We start from the raw sequence: 26731 nt of genomic DNA, 5'->3' as shown, positions 1-26731 counted from the left end.
TTATCGGATACTGAAGACGCCAACGGTGGGGCTGTGTTGAGGAGCTCAATTTCTGTAAATAGTTGAGTGATAACAAGAAAGAGATTACAAACGACATTGATAATCAAGCACAAGACCAATCCCAGAAAATGGTACATCGATCATAGCTAGTGGTCCTGCAGTGTAGACGATACTCGACATACAAGGCATAAAATTATTACTTTCTGACCTGATTTACCTGACTAAACTTGACCTGATAGAATCCCATGAATTGGAGCATTAACATAATCGTCGGGACTCTTTCGAAAAAATTGCGAGGATGGCAGGATGGCATATAGCAAATAATCAAGATTGTGGGGTAACTAAACCTTCGATGGTGTAGTTGGATATCACGTTCGGCTGTAATGGATTATCATATAACCGAAAGGTCACCGGCTCGATTCCGGTTCGAAGGAACATTATTTTTTTTGCTTTTTGAAAGCAATGTCGTATTGTAATTGAGATTCACCATCACCGCCCAAAGTTGCGGTTTGATTTTTCTCATGCTCAGTTAAGTTAAATCTGACCCGGATGTAGCGATGGCTTTTTCCACCCCAAATTCCGATGCGACTGTCTAGTTTGTGACGCGAGTAAGTGTACAGAAGTGGCCTAGCATTTCCTAAGGTCGAAAATTTGCATGTTATCAATCAGTGATCGCTATCTCTTCTAGACATGCGCTATCATCAGCAACATTCAACATGTATCCATACCATGCGATTCCATATCACTGTAAAATTGCTGCTCGCTCAAAGCGTGCTAGTCTTAGTCAGGTGCTTGCTGAGAACCAAGTCTAGCTCGAAATACATCGTATTATCTACCCTCATATTTCTTCGGGTATTGCCCTGCTTCTTTGGTCCCACAGCAGATTGAATAACGAGCAAACGTATGGGCTCTTCTTTATGACTGACCTACCTGCAATACTGTTCATTGTTTGAAATGCGGCATACAATTTGTTCCATTGGTGCCAATCCGATAGACCTAAGTACTCGTGAATCGATTATGCCCAATACTATCCCCTCAAAATCAGTACTAGATCCCGACATACGTTCCGCAATAATAACATAGAATTTCAGGAAGCAAACAACGGAGGCCTACTACATTCGTCGTTATAGATCGGCTGATAACGGTTGTCACGTGTACGATAAGGAATTTAGACGCAATTTATCGACGCCGCCTCTATTGCAACTTCTCTCCTCCAGCAACCCTCTAAAACATATTGCAAACCTCCGCAAGGCCGTAGTACGGCCTTCCTGTCAATGGAGTCAAGCAGCGAAAGGCTCCAGCAAGTTCCTCGCGAACTGCCCGCCATGTTCCGCCCGCCTGTCAACCGCGCGATGCGGACCCTCGACCGATCATTCTTCCGCAAAACTGTGCCCATCGCCGCCGCCAAGATCTTCGAGATCTCGCAGGTTTCCAAAATTCGCCAGGAACTTGGTAAGAGCCGGGATTTGCTGGCTTTGCCGCGACTCAATACTGTGCGGGATTTTAAGGAGCAGGATGGGGTGACTCACAAAGGCCTTCTTTTGCGGGAGGATGTTAAACATGATGGTGGGTGAATGAAGCATTCTGGACAAAGTCGAAATGCGCGTGAGCAAGTTCTTATTTCAATCCCAGACAAGTCGAGTTGGTCGCCGACAATCAACGAGCTCGTGGAGAAGGGCGCTGTCTCCCTGTCGCCATATGATCTGGTGTTGGAATATGACTACTGGAGCTATGGTATGGCGAAAAGTTTTCAATATGGGTATGATAGCTTTGGAACTAATTGTTTTTGTAGCTGAAATTGCCCACGCCATCCTCCCAGAAGAGATGGAAGAGGTCCCCCAAGGGTTTACACAGGTGGGGCATGTCCGTATGTTTCTGCCCAACTTGACCAAGCAAGGATTGTTGAAACTAACGAACACACAGTGCACCTAAATCTTCGAGAGCATTGGCTTCCATATAGATATATTATTGCAGAGATTCTAAAGGACAAAAACCCCGCCATCCGCACAGTCATCAACAAGACCGAAGATGTTGGCTCGCACAGCCAATTCCGCACATTCCCATTCGAGCTGCTTGCAGGCGACAATGACCTGAACGTCATCCAGCACGAGCAAGACTGCGAGTTCCGATTCGATTATTCGCGCGTCTACTGGAACAGCCGCCTGGAGACCGAGCACCGCCGACTTGTCGAGAAGTTCGAGCCTGGCCAGATGGTCTGCGATGTGATGGCAGGCGTTGGTCCCTTCGCCGTGCCGGCCGGGCGAAAGCGCATCTTTGTCTGGGCCAACGACCTGAACCCGTACGGGTACGAGGTGATGCAGGATGCGACGAAGCGCAATAGGGTCCAGGACTTCGTCACTCCGTTCAACCAAGATGGACGCGAATTCATCCGGTCCGCGGCGAAGTCGCTCTTGGGGGCAGCACCCGTGACTGTCACGATCCAGCCCAAGGGACGCAAGGATAGGAAGAGGAAGATGGTCGGAGGCGAGGAGATCGAGCAGCCTCCCGCGCAACAATATACTCGCCCGCAGTTTGTCGACCACTATGTCATGAATCTCCCCGCGACTGCCATTGAGTTCCTCGACGCGTTCCAAGGCCTGTACACCGGCAAGGAGGAGCTTTTTACACCCACCACCTCCCAACCGCTCCCGATGGTTCACGTCTACTGCTTCTCGGGCCACTCCGAGAACGAGGTGGATGACCACAAGGATATCTGCGAGCGGATTTCAGAGCGGATTGGATTCACCATCACACCCGAAGACCGGGTGGGAGGCAGTGGCAACGCTGCCATTGAACTGGCCATTCACAACGTCAGGCTGGTCAGCCCCAAGAAGCAGATGTTCTGCGCGAGCTTCCGTCTGCCGCCTGAGGTCGCATTTCGCAAGGTTTAGAGGTGTGTAGCAGTAGATGCATGAGAGGCGTTGGGAGACGGGTTGCATATAGCTAGAAAAAGCTGATAGACCAAAATCACCACTTGATACCCTGGATTATATTATTTCTCCCAGAAAAAGAAGATCCATGACATTCCCGCAAGGTTCAAAGATCGTATACCCGATTGGGAACCTGAAAGGCAGCACGCTCACCGCCCAAACTGCCGCCCAAACCTGCAGTTTCAACATCCCACGCCGCCCTCCCCCAGGAGCTCACATCGACGCCTACATCTCGGATCCCTTCGCCCGCCGTATCCGAGAATACCCACTATGAGCGTCCAACTCCCTCCGGCAACGCACCGCAAGCGCGCGCTGCCCCAGGGCGAGCTCGAAGCCGCGTCGACACTCAAGCTCGGCGCCGATCAGCACACGCATACGCTCTCCCTGTCCGAAGCACGCCTGGTCATCCACAAGGTGTTGGAGAACAAGCGCCGCGGGGGAAACAAGTACGAGGAGCCAGAGTACGAGATCGCACCCCGACCCTGCGACCCGGTCTATCTCGATTGTGCCGCGATGGAGGCAAGTTACTGACGGTGGGTGCGGGGATGTATAGGAACCTGACGAAAACATTGGACTACCTGGATACGTTTGCGCGGTTCAAGGACGAAGAGAACATTAAGGCGGTGGAGCGGTTACTAAACTCGCACACGGAGATGGAAATGTTTGAACGGTCGCAACTGGGTAAGTGCAATGCGGTCTAAGCTGGAGTCTGGACCTGGGCTGGGCTGGGCTGGGCTTGGTCCCGGTACATGTCCGCCAACCGCCGTCGGAGCATACCCCAGGTATACTTGGGAAGTGTCGCGATGATGGCGGTTATGCATTCTCTCTTAGTCCGGGAAAGATGTACTAACCCGGGTGCCTTTTGCCATAGGGAGTCTGTGCTGCGACAACGCCGAGGAGGCCAAGTCGCTCATTCCGAGTCTGCAGAACAAAATCTCCGATGCCGAGCTGCAAGAGTTGCTGGACGAGATGACCAAGCTCCGCAATTTCACGGAGTAGGCCAGACTATCTTTCTAGAAAGACATAGTCATCGTCCGGGCCAGAGTTTCTCGGACGAGACCGTGGGGCGATGACTCAGTCGATCTCTCCTGTTTGGGGCATAGGGAGTTTTTTGGGCGTTTGGTTCATGGGTCCTGGAGGATTTCCGGGCGGATGGGGGCATTGCACATAGAGCAGATATACCAAATCAACGTGCTGTTCATCTTGCCAATTGCTAATTATAATACCTCGTTCGCGGGTAACGGATCTGTATCACTTAAGCCTGACTCCGTAGTACTCCGTATTCCGTACTCCCTAGATGTTTCGTGTGATAGTTGGTTCGTTCTCATCCAATGATGTTTTCTATCCTCTGTACTCGATGCTCCGTACTCCGTATAATCGAACACATGCTCGTCCAGGCTCCTCCCGAATTCCCCCATCGCCCCTGGGGGTCGGAGTTCTGCAGGGAAGGAGAGCACAGGTGCCGGGGACCAGCTCGCCATCTCCGTGGACCCCGTTGGCCCACCGGGCGGGGCCTTACAATTAACCTCTTTGCCAGGGCGTAGGGAAGTGTCGGAGTGCCGGGTATCCTCGAAGGTACGGAGTGCATGATGTATAGCTCTCCGGGGGGCCTAGTTGCATAGCTCGGGAGGGACGGAGTAAAAAGCGCCACTCAAAAAGGTAAACCAGTCCCCGACACAGCCGCGTCGCCCCATCGAGTAAGCAGCGGCCGAGGCTTCCTATAGGCTGCAGGAGGAGGTTTGGGGTGCATCCGTTGATCGGTGGCCCTCCCCACAGGAGATTCTCTGATTCCCGAATGCTCCACTTTTTGAGGACGCCATGATTGGCTCTGTAAAACGGCGTTATCAAGGGCCTCTGATTGGGCCTATCCAAGGACCTCGGCTGCTTCTGGCTCGGTGCGTCTGGGCAGGTGAATCTATTCCGTAGTACGTGTGGTGAGGATTCAGGTGGGACGACATGCTGCAACTGATCCTGGCCGGCTGGAGAACCGGGGTCCTGTTGTTCCCTCTCGTGATTGAGGACGGAACGCTGGAGGTGTCGCATGCCTGGTCATGGATCATCGTCGCTACGGTGTAGGCAATTAAGGTAGGCCCGGTTAAACGCTCGTTAGGTAAGATCGTTTCATCGTACGTAATATGATGGCGGCTGGCCCAGCAGGCCAATCAGGGCTGAGCAGCTTATCAGACATGACAATTGGGCCCGCCTAATTATTATTCATGGTTATTCTTCTTATTCATCCGTCTGGACTGGGACTGGCTGCCGCGATTCTGTTACGAGACGAAAAAGAAGATCGTCTGGAACCCGGGAACACTGCACCGGTGCCATCCCAATCATGGTCGATCTATATACTCGACGCGATGTCATCACCAACCCTCCCCGTTCCCCCGACTCTTTCCCCAGCTCCAGTTCGATGCTTTCCTCTCCTCTACACCTCTCGCCAGGTGCACGCACGACGGAACACATCTCGAACTGCTTGGTGTAGGAATGACGGAGCAAACTATCCGCCATCTCATCCTGCTACAATCTTTGGCGGGCTCGTCGGCCTGATAGATCCGTGGAGAACTGACCGATTTTACTTCTCTCTTGCATACGCCCCAAGGACATCCCTGCGTACTCTCTGCCGACTGACGATACTACCTATCCTCCGGTGCCGGGCTTTCTTCTGATCGCCGAGATAGACCTTCCTTTTTTTCTGCGATAAGCCCTCGTGCGCCGCCCCGTCCACGTCTTATCTCTCATTGCCCCAAACGGTCAATGGCCATACCCTGTCATGGGCTCAGGCTAACGGACGTAGTGGTTTTGATCAAGCTCTCGCCCCCCAATCCCGTTCTTCAGTCCGCCCAGATTGTGGAGTTTGGAGAGGTCCAGCCGGTACCTCGTCCGTGGAGGCGCATCCCACCCCCCCCGGATCCTGCCCAAAGCCCCAAACGACCCTTCGGTGACGAATTCGATTTGCGAATCGCAGCCTATCAATTATTTATCTCCAATCTCCAGCGCCATTATCTATCAGACGCCTGCGGAGCCCAGTCCCCGCTACGGTGGGAACCGTTTGATCTCGTTTATCTATAAGCCTCTCCCGCCCACCTGTCCCTACCATGGCGACCGTCATCACCATCCAGCCCTCCCCCACGGCTGGCCCGGCTGCCTCACCAAGTTATTCACAGCCTCATCACTCGCCCGCTGACCACCTACGCCGCCGCGCCCATCCGGCCTCATCCACCCCCAACCCTCTCTCGCCCTCGCCGGTGTCCGGCCATTCGACCCTAGCCCGTGTCCCTGGCCGGGATGGAGCAAGCTGTGACGCCTGTCTTCGTAGAAACAGCCGGTGCGCCATGAACGATATTACCCACAAGTGCTACTCGTGCGACTTCCACCGTCAGGACTGCACCTTCACCCTATCTGGCCCTCCGGCCGAGGCGCCCACCAAGAAGAGGAAATTGGACGACGCTGCGCCGCAGCACGGGGATTCCGTAAAACGGTATGTATCTAGTGCACACTCCAATGGCCACGTTGGTGGTCCGGGGTAGCTATTTAGAAAGCATATAGAGCTGACTCTACCGCCCCCAGACCCTCCACCGTCCCATCCACCCAATCAGTCACGGAGGGCGACGTTCCTCGCCCGCAGCACTCCCACGCCATGATCCGGTCGGGCTTTTTCAACCAAACTACTCAGCACATTGGTATGACCACCGAGCTAGAGCCCACCCTCCTCGAGTATCTCCCGCTGGACGAGTACGACGAGTGCACTGTGTCCGCCTCGCGCATCCGTCGCTGTGCCGACGACTGCACCTTCATGCGGGTCATTCATGCCGTGCCCGTCGGCGACTCGCAGGCCGTGTCGCTGGACACCATCGAGAGCCTGGTTGCTCCGTATGGGTCGACCCTGATCGAGAAGTTCTTCGAGCACGTGCACCCATCCTTCCCCATTCTGATGGAGGACGCCTTCAGACAGTCATACCGCGAGCGCAGGCAATTATCTCCGCTGCTGCTGGCGGCGGTGTATGTATTGACGCTGAAGTTTGTGGACGTCGGTGTCGCGTCACAGACGGTGCGGAGGCCAGACGCCTCGCGACTGGAAAGCACAGCGCTAAGTCTGCTCGTCGAGTCATTGCCGTTCCCGAGTATCTCAACGATGCAGGCGGGTCTGCTGTTGACACAGAAATCGACCCTAGCCACTGCGTCGTTGAACGGGCAGCTGGTCACGGCCGGGTTCGAGCTTGGTCTGCACCAGGACTGCTCGAACTGGCGCATGAAGACGTGGGAAAAGGGTTTGCGGAAACGCCTGGCCTGGGCGCTGTACATGCAGGACAAATGGTCCTCGCTGGTGCATGGCCGACCCTCGCAGATTTTCGCGTTCAACTGGACGGTTAAGGACCTCGTGGAGCAGGACTTCTCAGACGCCTTCGCGTCCGGCACGAATTCCGCCCACGACGACGGCGACGTGGGCCATGGCCCCCTTCTCTTTTGCCACATGGTCGCGCTAACGACCATCCTCTCTGACATCCTGGACCGCTTTTACACGCTCCAGGCGATCGAGGACTTCCGTGCCGCAGGCAACCAGCGCACACGCCTGATCCTGGATAAGGCGAAGCCCGCGCAGATCCGACTGAAGGATTGGTTTTCGTCGCTGCCGGCGGCGCTGAAAATGGAGTCCTCCAGCGGCGAGCTGGTCGAGACGATCACAGACGAACTCGCACGCAATGGCGCCCTGCACCTGGCCTACTTTGCCACCGAAATCACGCTGCATCGCTGCATTGTGCGCTCGCTCGCCAGCGATGCCACCGACTCCTACCTCGCGCACATCTGCCGCTCCGCCGCGAAAACTCGGCTCATTTCGGCTATGGATTTCGTCAACCGCCTGCGACCCGCGCACCTGCGCTCGTTCTGGCCGGCATCCGCGCGCACAAACTTCTCGCTGATTGGCTCGTTCGGCATGCTCCTGCGCATCACGGCACCGACCCACGAAGAGGCTGAGTTCTACCGCGTGCGGCTGTGTGAGTACCGCTGGACGCTCAGCGTGTCCCATAAGAACGCTGAGTTCATGAGCTTCGCGCTCGAGAGCCTCGACCATGCTACTATGCTGGATAGGCATGTCCCCGCCAAGCCGGGCATCGATGAGCTGATGGCTTGCTCCACGAAGCAGCCCGCACGACCCATGATGGGCCCAGGCGATTACGACGACGCAATGGGCGATGTCGATGTGCATGGCGGGACGGCAGCTAGCTCGTCGGTTATTTCGGGTCTGGCCTCGCCGGCGACTAGCATCAGTGATGATGAGGGCGAGGACACACCTCTGCATCCTCTTTAAATCGCACCTCCTACTCTCCATTATACCTTCCCTCTCTACCTTACGCCTCTATTTCTCTCTATCTCCGACTCCCTCTCTACCTTCTCCACATATCCTGACTTTTAACATGCTTACGACATCTTCGGCGTTTTAAGGATTTTTTTATTCACATGAAAGCACATGAACGAATACCTCTTTGCATGATTGCATGATTGCATCTACTCCCATACATATATTTCCGCACCGCTGCAGAGAAGATCTGCGGTTGCGTTCTCGGGATTGGCTTTTTTTGGAAACTTGGCTTCATTTGATTTGATATGGTCCGGATATCTATCTGGCTTCGATTTTGGACTTGGAATGTCATATTCCTTTGGGATATGGATTATGGCTGTATAGACATGAATGGGATAGATTGGATTGTGAATGAATTATGATTTATATCTTGGATTTCAATAAGCCTCTCGTACGGCTGTCTAGAAAAGGAGAACTCATGTCCTCCAAAAGCAAAGTATCCCAGTAAAGAAGGGTCGACCAGACTGTTGTGTCCCGACAGATTCCCCCCACCGGGCATCATATTACATAAGCATCATTAGGAGTAACGTAATTCCCGGCCGACCTGGACACCCGGCCGTCCTGGACACCCACTCCCATTAGAAATTTTTGCATCAAAATATATCAACCAAAACGCATCAATTTAGCTATATCTGACGATTTTTACATTGATTGATCTTATGGCCAATTCCCCTACACCCACTACACCTTGGTAGAGCCCTGGTTGCTGGCTGAGCTAGTTGAATAGCCTCATCGGCCTGCTCATGCGAAACGACCTGATCAGCTTCAACTAGCTAATTTAGCTGCGCAACTAGCTGTTGACCCTCTTCAACCGTTAAGCCTCCGTCATAAGCTATCTGTCGATTCGAACGTATACGTTTCTGGCGCATTTTCTTATTACCTACGCGTAGGTTAGCGATTTTATACGTAAATTGCGCTGTGTTATAAAGCGCTTCGTAATAGCCCTTAATAAGCTAATCGAAAATAGTTTGTATTAGGCTTGGAGGGCTGTTTGATCGTTATTTCTAAAGATCTTTAATCAACGAAGCTGATTTTTCTATTTGGACGATAGTCCTCGGTGTTTTTAGGCCGATTTGGCTATCGCTAGTGGTTAGCCGGCTATTTGGTAGTAACGGTGTTTTCAGTAAGATATTAAGCTTTAAAAGTACCCGTTTAGGGTCAATTAGAACAAGACTAGTAGCTACGAAAGCACTTTAAATAATATATAGTTAAAAGGCCTCCTTACGCACCCGGGGGTAATTATTAAGGAAGTCGAATTTATCGATAGTATTATATAATTAGCGAGCCAGATCGCTTATAAAGCGGCCGTATACGCGTTTTAGTATAGCAAAACACCTAACGTTAAGCGGTTATAAGAGATACGAACTATACGGAGGTATACAAAGTAGTATTATATTATTTTTAGCGTAGATTTAGTCGAATCGAGGTATAAGATAGCTACCGTAGCTATTAAGAATTAATAGCCGATATCCCCTTTTTATATATACTACAGTCGCTAGAATAAAGAGCTTTTATAGCTAACGAAGGCTAATTTCGTCGGTTATCTAGCCGTTTAGCGAGACCTCGATACGCTAGTCTTTTAGAAGACGGAGTTATTCGTCGAACTAAGAAGCGATAAAGTTTTTACCTTTAAATATTACGCAGGGCGGCAGCGAATAGCCGTCAGCGCTTACTACTTCGACCGTAGTAACCTATTCACGATTACCTAGTTATAAAAGCGCTCGCCGACTATAATATTCAGCCCTTATAACCACCCGTTATATAGATATAAGACCTATAGCGAAGCCGGTCTCGTTAAAGTTATAGATATCCCCTAGTTAGATACTATTCTCATCTATAACACGTTAGACGGTCGCAAACTACGCTCGTAGTGATTTTAGGTCTTCGTTTTAGGCGCGTTTATAATCGTAGCGTCGTAAGAAGGTTAAACAAAGCTCGTCTCGTCGGTTAATAAAGCTTAATAGCTAATTCTTACCTACTATAGCCGGAGGGTCGTCACTACGTATAGCTAATAGAATATTAGCTATTTCTCGTACAGTAGAGGGCCTAGGCGCTACTCTACGTAAATCTATAGAGAGTACCTATTTAGTAAGCGAATCCTCTTCTAATTAGGTCAATTTATAGCTAGATAGGCGTTTATCGACGCGTAAGGTTTTGCCGTAGGCGCGTGTGTGTAGTGTTGAGAGTAGTATTTCGTATAGCTTCGCTGCAGCGCGGAGAGAGTTGATGCGGCCATTTTTGATATCATCAAGGGCTAATAACACCTTGCCCTCTTGATTGGCCGATTTCTGCGCTGATTCAGTGCGTTTTGGTAGCATAGTAGGTGGTTGAATTAGGTGGGTGGTCAGGAAGACGCGTTTTTTGATGGGGTGTCCAGGACGGCCGGGTGTCCAGGTCGGCCGGGAATTACGTTATTTAGCTTAGCGTCCTTCCCATAACGGGAAGGACAATGAATTATTCCGTTCTAATCCCTGATGCCAGCTGGTAGCTATCACTCGATGGTCGACACACAGTAGTACTCACAGTAAGAGCAACATTGACGTCCCGATAACGCATCATATTGCTTGTCCTTCCCAGAGAATGGATTTCTCTCTTACTCTTGAAGATGACACTTGGGACCGCTTCTACCACCCCGATGCAGACGACGAGGACCCCCCAACAATGGACGAAATCCGAATCGTGTGGGAATTTGTTGATCGCTACGGGACTCCTCAGGCCATTGCAGTAAACGAGGCTGCTCGGAACTTTATGTCCCTTTGTAATGATGACCGCCACGGTGGTATTGTCGATAGAGGCGAGCGCGTCGGGTGGTTATTGTGGGATGTTGGGATTGAAATGCCGCAGTACCAGCCTGCCATTCTGAAGTTGGTAGAGGCCATACGAGCGCTGCCAGGAATAGACAGAACCGAAGAGCAAATTCGCGTCTGGCGATTCAAAGAAAGGCTGGAACGCTGGAGGGACATGGAGGCATTTGATGAGATTTGGTTCACGGCTTACCAACGTGAGTGGTTATTCTTCTGGCTGCTCAGAAGTGGAACGCTGTGAACATTGCTGAATTGCGGCTCCACGTTGTATATCTCTGATGTCCCTGCCTCCTGGACGATACCCTCGTTCATTCCGTGTGTATAGGCTGGCTAATGTAACAATTGCAGGTTACCGGGAACAGAAATACACCGGGGACGCCTTTACTGAAGAAGCCTGTTCTGACTTCGTTAACGCCAATGCATTCAATGCGCTTCATCTTGTAGCCTATCCCCCGGATCCTCCATGTTCTTCGCATGAACTTGCCAGGGCATTTTGGCTCATCGGTTTCACGCTGGAGCAAGATCCATGGAATCATCTACCATCATGGTTACAGGAAACAAGCACTTCTGGACGAGTGAGTGACCGTACCTGGTACATCACATCTTTAAACGTGAGTTACGGAAGACTCTTAAATTGAACTAATTATTGACTTTATAATTTAGGCTAATGTGCATGCGCTGGCGCCTTTTATTCAAATCGCCGGACATATTATCTTCCGTTTTGTAAACAAGAAGGACCTCGCCTGGCTGGAATCTGTGAAATCAGAATACCCCGACTCTGATCTGTGGAAGGGAAGTACCATGTTCACACTAGATCGCTGGGAGTTTTGGAGAGAGCGACTGCGATGGATCAGTGAGCAAAATGTTCTCAAAGAAAGGACGCGAGATGATGCTCGGATGTTAGAGAAACTTATGCAGAATATTCAGCAACATAGTGAGGGAAGTGCCACAGCATAGCTCGAGGAACTTGTATGTATGTCAACCTTATTCTGCTTGCCCTGAAGTCACTTATCATGGAATGAGACTATCTCTTCCATCTATGGATGGGCTCTAATACTTAAGCTAGAAACCATATCAACCTTCGATCTAAAATTCTGCCTGATGTCTTCAAGAGATATAGGACGAATAGGGACTCATTCAGTTGGTTGAATTCTCGAAATGGAAGGACATGCTATAGAACACCTTCGTGGCCCTTCATGTGCCCCATATGATCTATCTCCACTAGCTGAACAGAGCTAGTGTTTGGAGCACTATCAGGGATCCGGATCTTCCTCTGGCTACTCATATGTCCCATACTACCATTCCCCTTCGTTGAGCCGAACACTGAAGGGAGTAGGCGACCGAGCAAGGACCGCATGGCCGGCATGCAGACACAGAAAACTCCCACGTCGACTTCAATCACAGACCAGTAACCGCCAGCGGCATTGTCCCCTGCATTGAATCTTGTGATTAGTTCATGAATCCATGGGAAGGAAAGGGATTTGAGTGGTAGGTAGCGTACAGGTTGGATTTGTGCTCGTGGCGAAGATTTTTAGCATTACCGTCCGGTAGATGCTGACACCTGTGATCCTATTCCAATAACTGGATATCAGTATTTTGTGTCTATCGCATGGTTACGGAAAGGGTGGGAAGAGAGAGCGGGGGAGAGGAACAGGGCAACTTATAAGAAAGCCACAGAAAACATAAACACAACCTGAAGTTTTGTAGTGATGGAGGTCTGGAGATACAGCACCTTCGGGATAGGAAGGGAGATAACCCAGGCATCCAGCACAATATTCAAGGCTGCTGCGGCCAGCACCAGAGCATTCGTCTTCACGCATTTCCCTTCGTGTTCCCCATCCCAACCATTGCAGTTGTAGCTCACGGGCGAGCATTGAAACGTAAGAGCGATCAAGAAAGTGATGCCATTTTTGCAGGCAAGTGCAATAGTAGCATCTTTGATTGCCCAATCGATGGGCTGATAGTCAGGAGGGAGCCATAACTCACTTTGATTCTGAATAGCAACCCATCGATTTACCTGCAGAGATATCACAGGCTTTGTTTCGAAGGAATTTGACGGCAAGCGTTCATGCCAGGCTTTGCTATAGAATTCCCCCAGGGGATCTAACATATCCCTTATACTTATAGTGTCCTTAAGCGCGCTAGTAGTAAGCTCCCAGAGCTCGATCGTTCTGCCGTGGAAATTATTGGAGCTGGATGCCAGCCACCGGCCGTTAGGTGAGAATTCAACAGACCAGACTGGATCCGGGTGGCCCTCCCAGGTGGCCCTCCAAGGTGTCCTTGAGGGCGCCAGTGGCTGAATCCCAGAGTGTGCACTACCGCCGCCATGACCGGCATTCACATATTTGAATCTTGACAAGACTCACATTGCAAGAATATTATAAGGAAGTCTCCCTTTGGATCTGGCTTTAGATCTCATCCATATTGGTGTCGACAACTACATGCATGTCCTTTAAGGTCATTCAATGGATCGAGGGCTGAGAACCTGTTGTGAGTCTAACCCGAATTCGCATATTTTAAGCGATTTCGGGCCCTTGGGCACTGGCGGCTGACTGCATGGCGCCGCTAGGGGCTTCGGGTACGGTATCTCTAGGCGAGAGGTCCCCCGCTAAGTATGTGGGCCCCGTATTGCAAGATGTGGGCACTCTGCACTGTGCAACTATCCAGCTTTCGACCATAGGGTCCAGTAAGTAAGGCACAATCATTCGATACCGTACTTTAAAGAGAGATGACATGATTCGGGAGCAGAGGCGCGAAGGGTGGCATTGAAAATGGCTGTACGCCAGCCGGTGGTCAAATCCAGCGACTAAAGAAGGTTTAGCTGTTCTTGGATACGTCTCGGAGCGCCCCTGTTCAATAGTATGGCGCCGAATCCGCCAGCTCAAGCTCAAGGTCCTGAACGCATGTGGCTGAGACCCTGTGAACAATTAGCATCTCAACGAATCCTGGTTAGCAAATAATGTCCAATTGCCTTTCAATCGCCTGCCCCGAGCGTCATGGCATATTATTGCCGGACGGCTATGTCATTCATAAAGTCTGTCAGTGACCCAGAAGTGCTGCTCCTGTCAGGAATCTTTTCCCGGAGACAAGCTTTCCAAAGGCAACTGAATTGGACGTCTATAGAAATGTCCAACGGCACATATACCTATACTGGGGTCTGGATAGACTGGTCTGAGGGCGCTATCTGTGGGGCAACGGTGACTTTATCCCAGAAATGGGCGGGAATTCTCACTGCTTCCTTGGCCGTGGTCGTTTCTTCCGCTGGAAGTTTGTTCTGGAACATCCTCGCCTTTACAATTCATCAAGCCTTTACTACCAAGGTTTGGAAAAAACGGGATGCTCTGCACCACCAACGCCAAGTTATACTTCGCAATAAGGGTACTCTAGCTGCGGCCTGGGCGTTACTGTTGCTTCCATTTGCAAACCAGCGCAAAGCGTCCAAGCGCTTCTTGCGATCCTTGCCTTTTTCAACATTTGCAATCCTCACTCTCCTACTTTTCAGTCTCTCCGGTCTCTTTACAAGTTACATCTCCAAGCTTGCAAGTGCGTCCACCCTTACTCTTAGTTCAGACTGTGGAGGGTTTGAGGTCGATGTCGTCGCGGGAGTGATATCCCCTCTGATTACAAAAGGCCTTTTGGATACCTATGACGCGGCGACATACGTTCGACAATGCTACCAGGGGGACCCCAATGGGCCGACTTGTAGGACATTTCCTCGCCCATACCTACCATTCACCACTAATTCGAACACATCCTGTCCATTTGGAGACAATATGTGCGCCTACAACAATCAATCTGCATTTCAGATGGATACTGGTCTATTGGACTCACATAAAGACTTTGGCATCAATGCGCCACCCGAAGAAAGGCTAAAGTTCCGACGAGTTTGTACCTGCGCGCCAATCCACCATGGAGCTGCTCTTGCCACAGTAACGAATGACTCAACGTTCGGAGAAGTCATCTATGTCAACGCTGGATCACAACCTGCGTTAGGCGATAATTATACGTTTGTGTACACACCAGCTCCAAACTCGGATAGTTTTGGATATACGTTGGAGTAAGTAATCATAGGCTCCCAAACATAAGAAGAAACTTAGTCTGACCTGGAATTCCAGGGTCCAATATGCCAATGCCGATCCCACTGGCATTCTACACACCATATCTCCCGCATGGGAGCCAGCACCCTTTTTAAAATCAAACCGATTCCGATATAACCCTGATGATGTTGAACCAGAATGATATTAAATACCTTGAATGCAGCGACGATCCATGGATGACAGCTCAGATCAACGAAACAATGGCAGAAACAAACACTACCCTGGTTATGTGGTCCAAGAGCTATGAAATCAATCTCTTGGGATGCATTGACCAATATCAGGTGTGCAATCCGAATAAAGCTGGAGATTCTGGCTGCACCACGCTGGGTGGTATCGGGAGTGCATTGCATCAGGCCTTTACTACAAAGATTGGATCGCTGGGGTTCAATATTCATCAGGTTATGACTGCCTCACGACTTCTCAGTACGGTGATCGATAATGGCATTTCTTCCAACGTGAATGGACGAGGAGGCGCCGCTCTCAATGGTAAGTTCGAACAGCTGCGTTCTTTCAGAAAGCATAATTACAAGCTAATAGTACTCCTTCCTAACTCTAGCATCTATGATGGCCTACCAAAATATTCAAACATACATTCCACCAAACCAATGGCAAATCGAAGTATCGACCTGGTTCGCAACGTCTCTCGCCAAAGATCAATCCCAAATCGTCGAGTGGGCCGCCGGACCGAAAAATCTGCCATCTGGAGGGTGGCACATCACCAAACCTCAGAATAAATACGCACAATCCCAGTGCAATAACCAGCTCGTGCCCAGAGCTTCGGGATATGAGAATTTCTCAATTCTTGGACTCGCCGTAACACTCATGCTCTGTGGGATCATTGTTATCATTGGACTGACAATTGATACGGTTGTGGGCTGGCTGCGCCGAGGGAAATCGAGGTACATGCGGGACCAGTGGGAAATGGAGGAAACTTTGGCCCTCCAAAAGGCAGCGTACGTGGGTATGGACCTTTGGCGGGAAGATGAAGAAGGTATGCCACCAAGTTCTGTGCTTTTGACTGCTTCACCTCAAGCTATTCCACTCCGCGCTGGAGAGGCTAGAGACGAATGAACAATTATTATGGACAAGCACAGCCCCTTTGATGAATTATAGCTTCCGAGGGAGATTCAGCAAGCCTGGACGTATCTCAAAACTTGTGACATAAAGATAGCCTCTCATTTCTAGCGCGCTAGAAGCCATCGTAGATGTATAGTCCAAAGTGCTCATACGAAGCCGTATCGAAGCCGTATCGCTTGTTTTGGATCTCGATTAACCACTCATTATTCTAGTGCAAACCCCATGAAGAATGGCTTTATTGGATACATTTTCTCATGTGGGATCTGCGATTTTACAAAGATGTCGCCCCAGGTATGCCGCATGTTATATTCCGACGTTTTTCCCGGCTGTTTTTCTTTGGCCGAGATCAATCGCGCCCAAAAATTGTGTAAACGTGCGGGATAGAAATTCGAACGGAGCCAGCCTAGCCACGGTGCTGCAATGGAAAATCCATAGTTTTCCCCAGAACCGCAATAGCAACCTGATGACCCGCTACTTCTCCCAGCGTGTAGTGATTGTTATCATTTGGCGAAAGCGTTTCCGGACGACTATGTTTTTTATCAAGAAATGCTCGGGCAGCGACATATTCTGTTTCCAAGGCACATATCCAACCAACAGTGTACTGATCTGGGTCTGACGTCGTGGGCGTTCAAGTGACAGCGGGGCCTTGAAGATTTATTTCATGTCGATACGGTTCATATAAATCTGATTTTGCACGCGAATCAAAATCTCAGACGCAAATGAAAAGGCTGAAGCGAAAACGTGAATGAAAGCGCTTCGCCTTGACGTTGGTGGAAAGCGGGGTAAGACAGGAGTGAGGCTGCTGGGCACCATGCAGATCATTGGCTTGAATTATTCATCTATGCCAAATCTACGAACATGAAAGCACAACTTTCCAATGCTTGGCATGTATATCAATCATGGTTTGGTTGGCCTTCGCTTGACTAAACCATGTGTTATTTTATGCATCATTTTCAACATGTTTATCGGATTTACAGAATCCAAATAGTTTGGTTGCAAAAGCATGCGCTGAACATGCATGAAAATCCGCACAGCCGGCGCCATAGATTATATATCTCCAACATTGAACCGTGGACTTTCATGAACCTCCCTCGCATTTTTCAACCCAGTCTCTTATATCACAAAAACGTCGCGCAATGCCCAATATGTCCCCATTTTGTGTGAGAAATTCAACAAAAAACCCCGAATCCTGTCCTCTGCATAGAGCTGTTTACGCATCCGGTCGGGAACATCATCATTGGTTTCCTGGGTGCCATGCTCGTCTCGGACGTATTTACCAAATCAATCAAATGATGGGTCTCAAGGCTGTAATGCTTCTTGCCCACAGGATCCTGCCAGCACCATTTGCCCAAATCGCATTGCTTTCCAGGACAACGCATTAGTCTGTAGACATGGTCCCAAACAGGAGCTTGCCCTCAAGTACCTTCAGCATTAATCTGAGCATCCCGGTCAGCAAGCATTTTCCGGGTCACAGATCTTGTTCCCCTCTTGTCATTACCTGTGTACATACTGCAGCTGAAACATTAATCAGATGACCGTTATGACTTTATGAGTTCAATATATGATACACGCATAAATTTGCATAATCTATATACGTATTAGCGGCATTTGGCATTTAGGGGCTGAAAATAATTTCGAAGAGTATACTTCGGAAACTGAAAACGAAAATATCTGTATTTGCACCCTTCTTGGTTGGAATTCGTAATGAGATGAGATTGCCCAACAATTCCCGCAAGAGCTGGAGAATGCCGGGTGTAAACGGGTTCAATATCGTAAAGCCTCCGAATCAGAAGCAAGATAGCAATCCACGTTTTATCGGTTGCTTCCTGGCGATAGGATCCGTACCAATGACTCCGACGCGAACGATCCGATAGCGGATAAGAAACGACGATGACGAAGGGGGTTATGACCGGCACTATCCGTGTGTTACTCAGGGCGATAATATAAAGGAGGAGAAGCGTTATCAATACCCAGGAACATTCTTTCTCGGAGAATCAACGTTAGGCTCGCTCTTATTTAGTTAGGATAGATCTTGCAGATTGAACAGCGTATATTCCCACCCAATAGTGCGTGACCGGAAGCGATAGTACGAACTAACTAGTTGTCATATCTTCTATAATCCTGGCCCATGTCAGCCCCAAGCGTCCCCGATAAATACCAGGACAAAAATTAGGCCGGTGCATTTATATCTCCCTTGACATGCATTCAACACAGCGCCCATATTGCAGATTCACTATTGGCCCCTCGTAGGATTCAGATTCGCGCGAGGGCCACTATTAGAATAACCACTAGGTCAGCTAAGCGCCTATGCCACGAAACAGTAGCAAGCAAACGAAACATATCTACTGCAGTGAAGCAGTGTATTTAGAAACTGGGTCAAACCCACAGGTCCCGTTCAACCTGAGTAATCTGGTTGTTCGCCTTTTGCACCCTCTTCTGCGTCTTCTCATTATCGCACACCGTACATGTCCCGCATTTCTGGTGCTGGATCGTTGCAATGCACCTGGCATTTTTCTTTTGCTTCTCGCATGCCTTACTGCCTAACTTCTTGCACTGGGTTGTGTGGGTTATTTCTTTGGTGTTGGGGCTGCCGCATGAGTATTTGTGGAGCTTGTATTCTTGTTGACACATTGTTGGCTGTGGACTTCCAGTAATGTTAATCTGGCAGGGGCAACCGGAAAGCAGCGAGTTGATGGCGAGGGAACTGTAATCTTAGTGGAGTAGCACACAGGGAGGGCTGCATTAAGTACCGAGGTTTGGACTTGAGCCTCAGGACAAGGAGGTGCAGGTGGGTGGGAATACGAGGCCAACGCACCTCCTAGATTATCCTTACACCCACGCAGCTCAGCAGCTCAGGGATGGGATTATCCATTTGTTCACGTGGTAGCCACACAACAGGATCCTTGAACCGTGTTGGGTTAGTACAGGGTTCATGTGGTTCCACGTTGGACCGCCATATCAAGCCAGGCCATGGATGCGCTGCAAGGCTGTGAATGCCCAGGTCTTGGCATTGTTATCAGAGTCGGGGCTGGCTGCCTTGGGAAGGGCTAAGAAATGATGGGCAGTTGTGGTCACGAACTAACTCGGGAGAAAAGCAAAACATCTTATCTACACGATGGGGCGTCAGACTTTTCACCATATCAACGGTAGCACGGCATAGCTTCCATCCGCAACTGGTTGAATGCTGCTTCGTGAGCGAAGTGATGCAAGTCTAGTTGCGACATTGTTAATCTCGTCACCATCCCCTTGAGCACGACAGCAAAGACCCTACCCGTGAAAGTTACCCCTGTCGGTCGGTAATGACACAATGGCAGAGATAATAGGCGTAGTAGCCAGCGCAATAACCCTAGCCGGCACCACTGCCAAAGCGGCCAAGGGCATCGTAGCCCTCAAGCGCCTATGGAACGAGGTGCATCAAGTGCCCGAGTATATCAATTCATTACTAGACCGTCTAGCCTTGGTGCAGTCAGTGTTAGGCGACTTAGATACGGAGCTCAGCCGCGACCAGCAACTGTTCGCGAGCAACAGTGCCATCAAACTAAGCATCCATTACTGCAAAAGTGCGAAGGACAAGCTCGATGCGCTCGTGGACGATTTAGGACAGCGCGTCGCAGATAAAGAAAGGTTCACCAGAAACAGAGCAAGGATCAAGGCTGTTTTTGGGAAGGAGGTGGCACGCCGGCTTGAGGATGAGATACGAGATGCGATGCAACTGCTTGGGATTGCTCAGCAGACGTATGCGATGTATGTTTTCCCCTGCTGCTGTTGAAGGACTCGGCTTGCTAACGTGTACTAGAGCGTTGGTTAGGCAGCAGCCAGCTTTAATTGCCGGTCAGATAGCGTCGACTGCTGGCCTTAATACCCAGGGGCAATCTTCACACAGCGCCAAAGTAATACCAAGCACAAGGATTACTAGTACGAGGAGCAAAGAGACAACAACGGAGGAGGGATGGGTCGCACTAAACAAAGAGCATCCGAGTCTGCCCTGGACGTATTCAATTTTTGGAAGCTACTCATCAAAATCCTCCATCGTGGATTCGACTGCAACTCTCCCAGGCGAAGAAGGTCAGTCGGACGAGACGATGTCTTTGACATCCAAACTAACACTTCCAAGTCTACCGTGCGCGAATACAGCTGCCCGCATGGCTGACCCGGTCTGTATGGGATATATGTGCCAAACGAGCCAGCAATGGGTGGACGTACAACCTTCGACACTGGACAGTGAGGGCGTTTGATACGGACGTCTTCGACACTGCCTCTGACGGTGACCTCTCGGCCATGATTCCTCTGTTTAATGAGCGTAGGGCATCGTTGTATGACCGCGATCCGCGCGGATGGACGCTACTACACGTGAGTTACCAGTCCGCCGGCGCCTCCCACAAAAGAGCGCTCCCACTAACGAAGGGTAGTACGCCGCATTTCAAGGCGATCTCGACACAATCACATACCTCATGCGCTCAGGTCTCAGCATGCACGAAACAAGTGCCGACGGATACACACCGCTCTACTATCTCTGTCGAAACAACGACGAAGCCAGTGATATCGTGAGCGTATACCGCTTCATCAAATCCACCGACGACCTATCCGATGCCGCATGCGCCTTTTTCCTCCCAAGAGCTGACTACTACCGGAAAAGCACTCTGCACCGCTTTCTTTGGAGCGTACCCGGCCTATGGGACTTAGTGAAGGCGGAGTCGCCCTTGGTTACCCTTGATGCCCGGTTCACGTCGATTACCTGGGAGTATGTTGACGCGAAGGTTCTATTAGATATATTTGTTCGCGAAGTATCAGATGCCGAGACTGTACGACACCAATTACACGGGGCCACTGTGGGCTCGCTTCACGAGTTTGCAAAGGTCTACTTCCGGCATGTCTCTGGAGGGTCAAACGCGCAGCACATGAAAACCAAATCCTCTGAGTGGAGGAGGCTTGCTCGTTGGTTATTCAGAGGGTTGCGAGCTAGAGATCTCAGTCGACAGGGAAACGAGTTCTGGGAAGCGACCACGCCGTTGTTTGCGGGATTGATGGATGCGAGATGGCTGGTGCCGGTGGAGAGGCGGGAGGTCCGACAGAATAAACGCCAGCTCGAGAGCGCATTAGTGTTCTGGCTCGAGGACTTGCAAGCTGCGGGTGTGAACCTGGCTTCATACGGGTGGTGGGAGCGGAAGATGTTTGATGAGGGATGGGCGCTTCAGAATGCTTCCTGGACTCTTCTAGCGTGTGATGGGAAGGGGCCACGATTAGCGTCCATCCACACTGGGCCTCTTCCCCGAGACTGGAAGATACTTTGGGATTGGGAGCAAAATCCATGGCTCAGCGAGGATGTGGTTAGTGTGTTCTTCCAATGGGCTGAGAGGTCCCCTCCGGTGATGCCGGGTTCATGGCAGGGTGATGAAGAGTTCTGAAATCGGCAAGAAAGACAAGAAAGCGCTAGTGGTCAGTTGGTTTTCTCCGACATCCACACCACTCAGGAACCATGTACTGTGGGGGTCTTCATCACTTGGAAGAGTCTATTACAGTAATGAACCCGGCATTCGAAAACGAACCAGCGCGACCTCTGACATCCCTCAAAGAACCGCTTTCCCCGATCAGTCTTTCCGGGGTGATGAAGAAAGTTATTTTGACTCTGCAGCGTTTCCCACTTCTCCGACACCCTTTACCTCTCAGATGAGGCTGGTGTATTTGCATAAGCCATTGTTGCAAAAACTGGGTGCCTTGAAGACTGGGGCCGTAGCTTGCGGGCGTTTGAGGAATCTGGCCGAAGTCCGAGTACTCAGGTTTTTGATGATGGTGGTTTAGTCTCCTCAATCTTATCGAATCAGGTCGAATCAGGTCTGATTCCTTACCATGTCCCACAGACCTCTACCAAAGCAATCAACTAGCGGATCAGCTATGTTAGAATAGCTGTTGAATTAGTGAGCACAACGATCAGGTAATCGGACCACCCACAACGCGGCATCTACTTGGCTTCTTGAGATCGCTAGCACTATTGCATATTGCTTCGCAGCATCAACACAATAGTATCTAAAATGAAAATATCTGTAGTCGCAGCCTTCTGGGCTGAAATTCGTAATAAGATGAGATCGCCTACGTATTCCCCGCAAGAGCTAGAGAATGCCGAGTGTAAATAGGTTCAAAAATGTAAAGCCTCCGAATCGAAAAGCAAGATAGCCACCCACGTTCTTATCGGTTGCTTCCCAGCGATAGGGTCCTTATCAATGACTCCGATGGGAAAGGTCCGATAGCGGATAAGTCCGGCGATGGCGAATAGGGTTATGACCGGCTATCCGAGTGTTACTCAGGGCGATAATATAAAGGAGGCGAAGCGTTATCAATACCCAGAAACATTCTTTCTCGGAAAACCAACGTTAAACTCTTTCTTATTCAACATTGAGGCTCCTTTCAAAGCATAGAAGCTCCTGCATCACCTTCAATGACTGGGGCATGGGATCAGAACGTGCTGCGGGCACGCTTTTGTCATGCGTTGTCAGAGATGTACAAGAGCGAGGTCCCGCTATACGGTGATCTGATTGACGTTGTCTGGGAAGCGGATGCAAAGGCGGTGCAAGCGAGCAAGAAGCTGGGAGGAGCAAAGACCCTCGATCCAGACGACATTCTGCCTTCACGCCATCGAGTCGAAAGGCATGGCGCCATCAGGTTGGGAACTGCATATGAGCTGAGCACTATTCGTCGCATGTTCTCCGTCATGGGCATGTATCCTGTGGGCTACTATGACCTGAGCCTCGCCGGCTTTCCTATGCATGCTACTGCTTTTCGGCCAAACACACAAGATGCGCTGTCCCAGCATCCTTTTCGCGTCTTTACCACAGTTCTGCGGATGGAGCTACTGACAGAGAAGACGCGAGCATTGGCACAAAAAGCGCTAAGCCAGAGGAGAATCTTCACACCAAGACTTCTCGAGCTACTAGACATAGTCGAGACGAATGGTACTTTAACATCGCCTGAATGCGCGGAGTTTATTGAAAACGGGTTGGAAACTTTCCGCTGGCACTCAAAGGCGACAGTCACGCTTGATGAATATATGCAGCTCAAAGCCGAACACCCTCTTATCGCCGACGTCGTTTCATTTCCCAGTTCACACATCAACCATTTAACCCCTCGCACGATCGACATCGACCTAGTTCAACAGCTCATGGTAGACCATGGTATGCCAGCAAAAGAACGAATCGAAGGCCCGCCTAAAAGAGATTGTCCCATTCTTCTGCGTCAGACAAGCTTCAAGGCGTTAGAGGAGACGGTTTACTTCCGTGATTCACCCGACGGCTACGTAAAGGGATCCCATACTGCACGTTTCGGAGAAGTTGAACAGCGAGGCTATGCCCTGACACGAAAGGGTCGTCACTTGTATGATCGGATTCTAGACCAAGTGAATGCCGATGCTGCGAAGAACAAGGTCAAGGGAGGTCACTACGAAAAGCTGTTGGAAAGTCGTTTCAAAGCATTTCCTGATAGCTTGTCTGACCTCCGTGGCCAGAACCTGGCTTACTTCTGCTACCAAGTAACCTCCGCCGGCGAGAGACTTGCAGAAGATGGCATCATAATGGCCAAATTCGGAACCTCGGCGTCCCTTCAAGAGCTTCTAGACCAAGAGCTCTTGACCTACGAACCTCTGACCTATGAAGACTTCTTACCACTGTCTGCGGGAGGCATCTTTAATTCTAACCTAGGAGCTGTCTCCCAGTCAAAGCAGCTCATCATGAGTGCGGAGCCGGACCTTGATGGGTTTCAACGTTGTTTAGGCACTTGCGTTGCTGATGAGTTCCATCTTTACTCTGAGATGCAAGAGGAGTCCATTCGACGTTGCAAGCATCAGCTCGGACTGGATATCACTGTCTAGTCGAACCCGAATACCAATAAAATTTTCGACTATCTATCATCAGGATTTACGCCCGCCTCAAATCAGATATTGCAGATATCCCTCCAACTCTACTTTGCGTTATATGAGTTTAATATTTACAGTGGTACCAATTCCACGGCATGTTCAATTCAATCTTTTCAATTCTTGTCTTCAGGCTTGTAGAGAGTTCGGAACTCTCTCTCACACATAGCATCCGGTGTGTAGCCAGCGATTTTGCTTTCGCACTCAGTTTGTTCACGGAATAAATTATGTTTACCGTAGTTGGTTAATTTGAATCCTTAATCAGATTTTGGATTCGACTATTTACCCAACCTGGACAGGAGAGATAAACTAATTCTAGCCATTCCATGGATCAGTGGAGAGTGATATCGCCAGTACGACTTCCCCAAAATTCCGCTTCGTCCGCTTCGTCCGCCGCGACTTGACCCGACCTAGCCATTCACGACGAAATAATATCCTTAATAGGCAGGCATAAAGGCGAGTTGACGAAATCCTCAAGCTATAGAACGGGTATTGTCATACCTCATTTCCTCGCCTCCATGTCGATTTAGGGCTCTCAGGCATCAACAGAAGGCCATGTCAAGATGTCTTTCATATCAGAACATAATATATGATCACTTTGCTCACACATATTTTTCTCCGCGGGCCCTTCTCAGGCGGCTATACGGCATCTCCAAAACCCGAAAACGAACCAGCGCTTCCTTTGACATTCCTCAAAGAGCCCCTTTCCCCGATCAGTCTTTCCGGGGTGATGAAGAAAGGTCTAATGACTGTTCAGCGCTTCCCACTTCTGTCTCCTCCCGGATGAAAATATCCCGCATAGAACAAAATATGAATTATACGACCTGATATTCCGAGTCAAACACAGCCCGTCTATGGTGGCATGTCAAAGTATGGATCCCTCTTGAAAATCCTCAATTCGTCGGCCTTACTATCTTGTACCAGGTCTCAGCTGCATGTTGCATATCAGGTCCGAAAAACCGATAGTAACAAGCCAGTGAGGTCGGATGATGGTCTAGTCTCCTACTCAATCCTTTCGAATTGGGTCTGATTCCTTTACGTGTCCCACAGACCTCTACCAAAGAATCAACTGGCTGGTCAGCTATGTCAGAGCAGCTGTTGAATCAGTGAACACAACGATCAGGCAATCGGACCACCCACAACGCGGCATCTACTTGGCTTCTTGGGATCCCAGGTACCATTGCATTTTGCTTTCGCAGCATCAACACAGCAGTATCTTAATTTGCTTGACAAGGAAATAAAAAGAACCTTTTTGTATCGTCCTTCAACATTCATGGAATTGACGTAACGCTCGGCTAGTGATTGTCGGAGGTGGAAATGCCCGAGTAAACCATCGACAGCCGATTTATTGTCAGTGCCGGCGCTCAACAGACTAGATCATGCACTTGGGACCAGATTGAAAGATCTCATTCTCGATGGATAAAATTTGAAAAGTAGATATAGAATACAATGCACAAGAGATCAGCCAAAAAAACCCTCATCTATCTGTACAAAAACATGCTGCAAGATATTGATGCATCACATCTCAGCAAGTCACAACTCATACTCCGAGCCGTAGGAGAATACCTAGTGGGCTATGCATGCTCTTCCTTCCCACCCAGCACCTTCTGCATATCATTGCCGAGCCTCGATTGTAGGTGTGTCCTCGCTATCCTCAATGACCACGGCACCCTCCTCCAACAGCTCCTCGGGAGTCTTCACCCGGACTTCCATCACCCGCATAATGGTATAGCGGTGTTTGCTCCGGGCTTGCTTGGTGTGTCGCTGTCTCCGCTTCGTCTTCTCCTTGATGCGCATGGGCTCCGACTCGACACCAGTCACGCGAACCCGGCACTCGAACAGGCGTTCGTCGAGATGCGGCGAGCCCTTCATTGTAAAGTCACGCGATCCGACGGCACTAGCCCGGTTAAAGCGCAGAATATCTCCGGACTTAACCTTGGGCATGAGGAAAGGAAGACGGATGTGGTCACCCTCTGTCAAGAGGTAAGGCCGAGCGTGCAATTCGGCGACAACGTAGTGTGGCGACTGGCCCACAAGATGGGGCAGGCGTGACATTAGGGACTTTGTCACTTGAATAGGAGACTCGAAGCTCGGTGCCACTGGTTGTTTGGCAGTTGGGACATCGGCGCGTGTTTGAGGGACGAAGGATAGGGCGGAGTCGGAGGAAGGCACCCTAGGAGGGTTCTGAGCCACAGGTTGGGAGTTTTGCACGCGGGGTGTGGCACTCAGCGGCGTTTCAGGGCTCAGCGGGGAGTATGGAGTCTGTGTCTCTTGTTGCGATGTCCGAAGCAGGGCGGTTTGGTGCAAGCAAGCTCGTTGCTGGAGCGGAGCTGCCGACGAAATCGAGGACGGAGCAGACCACCGCAAGTCGGCAGCCAGGCTCCGCAGTACTGAGCGTGAAAACATTGCGAATGAACCCTTTCCCGTTGTTCAGGCTAATTTGCGGGAAAGAAATGGTTCTTTGGCGGCTGGATAATCTATTGCAAGAGCGGCTATCCGTTTCGTCGAGAAAATCATCAACTGCGCTTGTGGCCGCATGACTACCCGTAGTATCACGTGTCTCT

The 26731-nt window shown here is 50.2% G+C and overlaps 8 protein-coding genes across 8 annotated transcripts; 7 read left to right on the top strand and 1 right to left on the bottom strand.

Moving 5' to 3' along the window:
* Window positions 1-1274: 1274 nt before the first annotated feature.
* trm5 (tRNA (guanine) methyltransferase) lies at window positions 1275-2891 on the top strand (the record flags this gene model as incomplete). The annotated part of the gene is made up of 4 exons (XM_056692007.1): window positions 1275-1566; window positions 1633-1734; window positions 1793-1867; window positions 1924-2891. The coding sequence occupies 4 exons, from the start codon at window positions 1275-1277 to the stop codon at window positions 2889-2891; spliced, it is 1437 nt and encodes a 478-aa protein (XP_056539713.1).
* Window positions 2892-3200: 309 nt separating this feature from the next.
* Window positions 3201-3929, top strand: N7482_009882 (DNA-directed RNA polymerase II subunit RPB4; the record flags this gene model as incomplete). The annotated part of the gene is made up of 3 exons (XM_056692006.1): window positions 3201-3391; window positions 3484-3611; window positions 3802-3929. 3 exons carry the CDS (start codon window positions 3201-3203, stop codon window positions 3927-3929), a joined length of 447 nt encoding a protein of 148 aa, XP_056539712.1.
* A 2096-nt stretch (window positions 3930-6025) lies between these two features.
* N7482_009881 (putative C6 transcription factor (OTam)) lies at window positions 6026-8238 on the top strand (the record flags this gene model as incomplete). The annotated part of the gene is made up of 2 exons (XM_056692005.1): window positions 6026-6408; window positions 6498-8238. 2 exons carry the CDS (start codon window positions 6026-6028, stop codon window positions 8236-8238), a joined length of 2124 nt encoding a protein of 707 aa, XP_056539711.1.
* Window positions 8239-10869: 2631 nt separating this feature from the next.
* Window positions 10870-12050, top strand: N7482_009880 (uncharacterized protein; the record flags this gene model as incomplete). Its single annotated transcript, XM_056692004.1, has 3 exons — window positions 10870-11290; window positions 11442-11704; window positions 11757-12050. 3 exons carry the CDS (start codon window positions 10870-10872, stop codon window positions 12048-12050), a joined length of 978 nt encoding a protein of 325 aa, XP_056539710.1.
* Window positions 12051-14218: 2168 nt separating this feature from the next.
* N7482_009879 (uncharacterized protein) lies at window positions 14219-16261 on the top strand (the record flags this gene model as incomplete). The annotated part of the gene is made up of 4 exons (XM_056692003.1): window positions 14219-15150; window positions 15354-15676; window positions 15747-16181; window positions 16224-16261. The coding sequence occupies 4 exons, from the start codon at window positions 14219-14221 to the stop codon at window positions 16259-16261; spliced, it is 1728 nt and encodes a 575-aa protein (XP_056539709.1).
* Window positions 16262-19574: 3313 nt separating this feature from the next.
* N7482_009878 (uncharacterized protein) lies at window positions 19575-21672 on the top strand (the record flags this gene model as incomplete). Its single annotated transcript, XM_056692002.1, has 4 exons — window positions 19575-20011; window positions 20064-20332; window positions 20382-20617; window positions 20677-21672. The coding sequence occupies 4 exons, from the start codon at window positions 19575-19577 to the stop codon at window positions 21670-21672; spliced, it is 1938 nt and encodes a 645-aa protein (XP_056539708.1).
* A 1028-nt stretch (window positions 21673-22700) lies between these two features.
* Window positions 22701-24125, top strand: N7482_009877 (uncharacterized protein; the record flags this gene model as incomplete). The annotated part of the gene is made up of 1 exon (XM_056692001.1): window positions 22701-24125. The coding sequence occupies one exon, from the start codon at window positions 22701-22703 to the stop codon at window positions 24123-24125; it is 1425 nt and encodes a 474-aa protein (XP_056539707.1).
* Window positions 24126-25781: 1656 nt separating this feature from the next.
* Window positions 25782-26573, bottom strand: N7482_009876 (mitochondrial 54S ribosomal protein bL21m; the record flags this gene model as incomplete). The annotated part of the gene is made up of 1 exon (XM_056692000.1): window positions 25782-26573. The coding sequence occupies one exon, from the start codon at window positions 26571-26573 to the stop codon at window positions 25782-25784; it is 792 nt and encodes a 263-aa protein (XP_056539706.1).
* Window positions 26574-26731: the final 158 nt, after the last annotated feature.

This window comes from Penicillium canariense (genome assembly GCF_028826845.1).
Source record: "Penicillium canariense strain IBT 26290 chromosome Unknown utg000007l_segment0_segment0, whole genome shotgun sequence".
In the NCBI taxonomy this organism is placed as follows: Eukaryota; Fungi; Ascomycota; class Eurotiomycetes; order Eurotiales; family Aspergillaceae; genus Penicillium; species Penicillium canariense.
The sequence above is the reverse complement of the archived record's forward strand: the minus strand, read 5'-3'. Positions and strand labels throughout refer to the sequence as shown.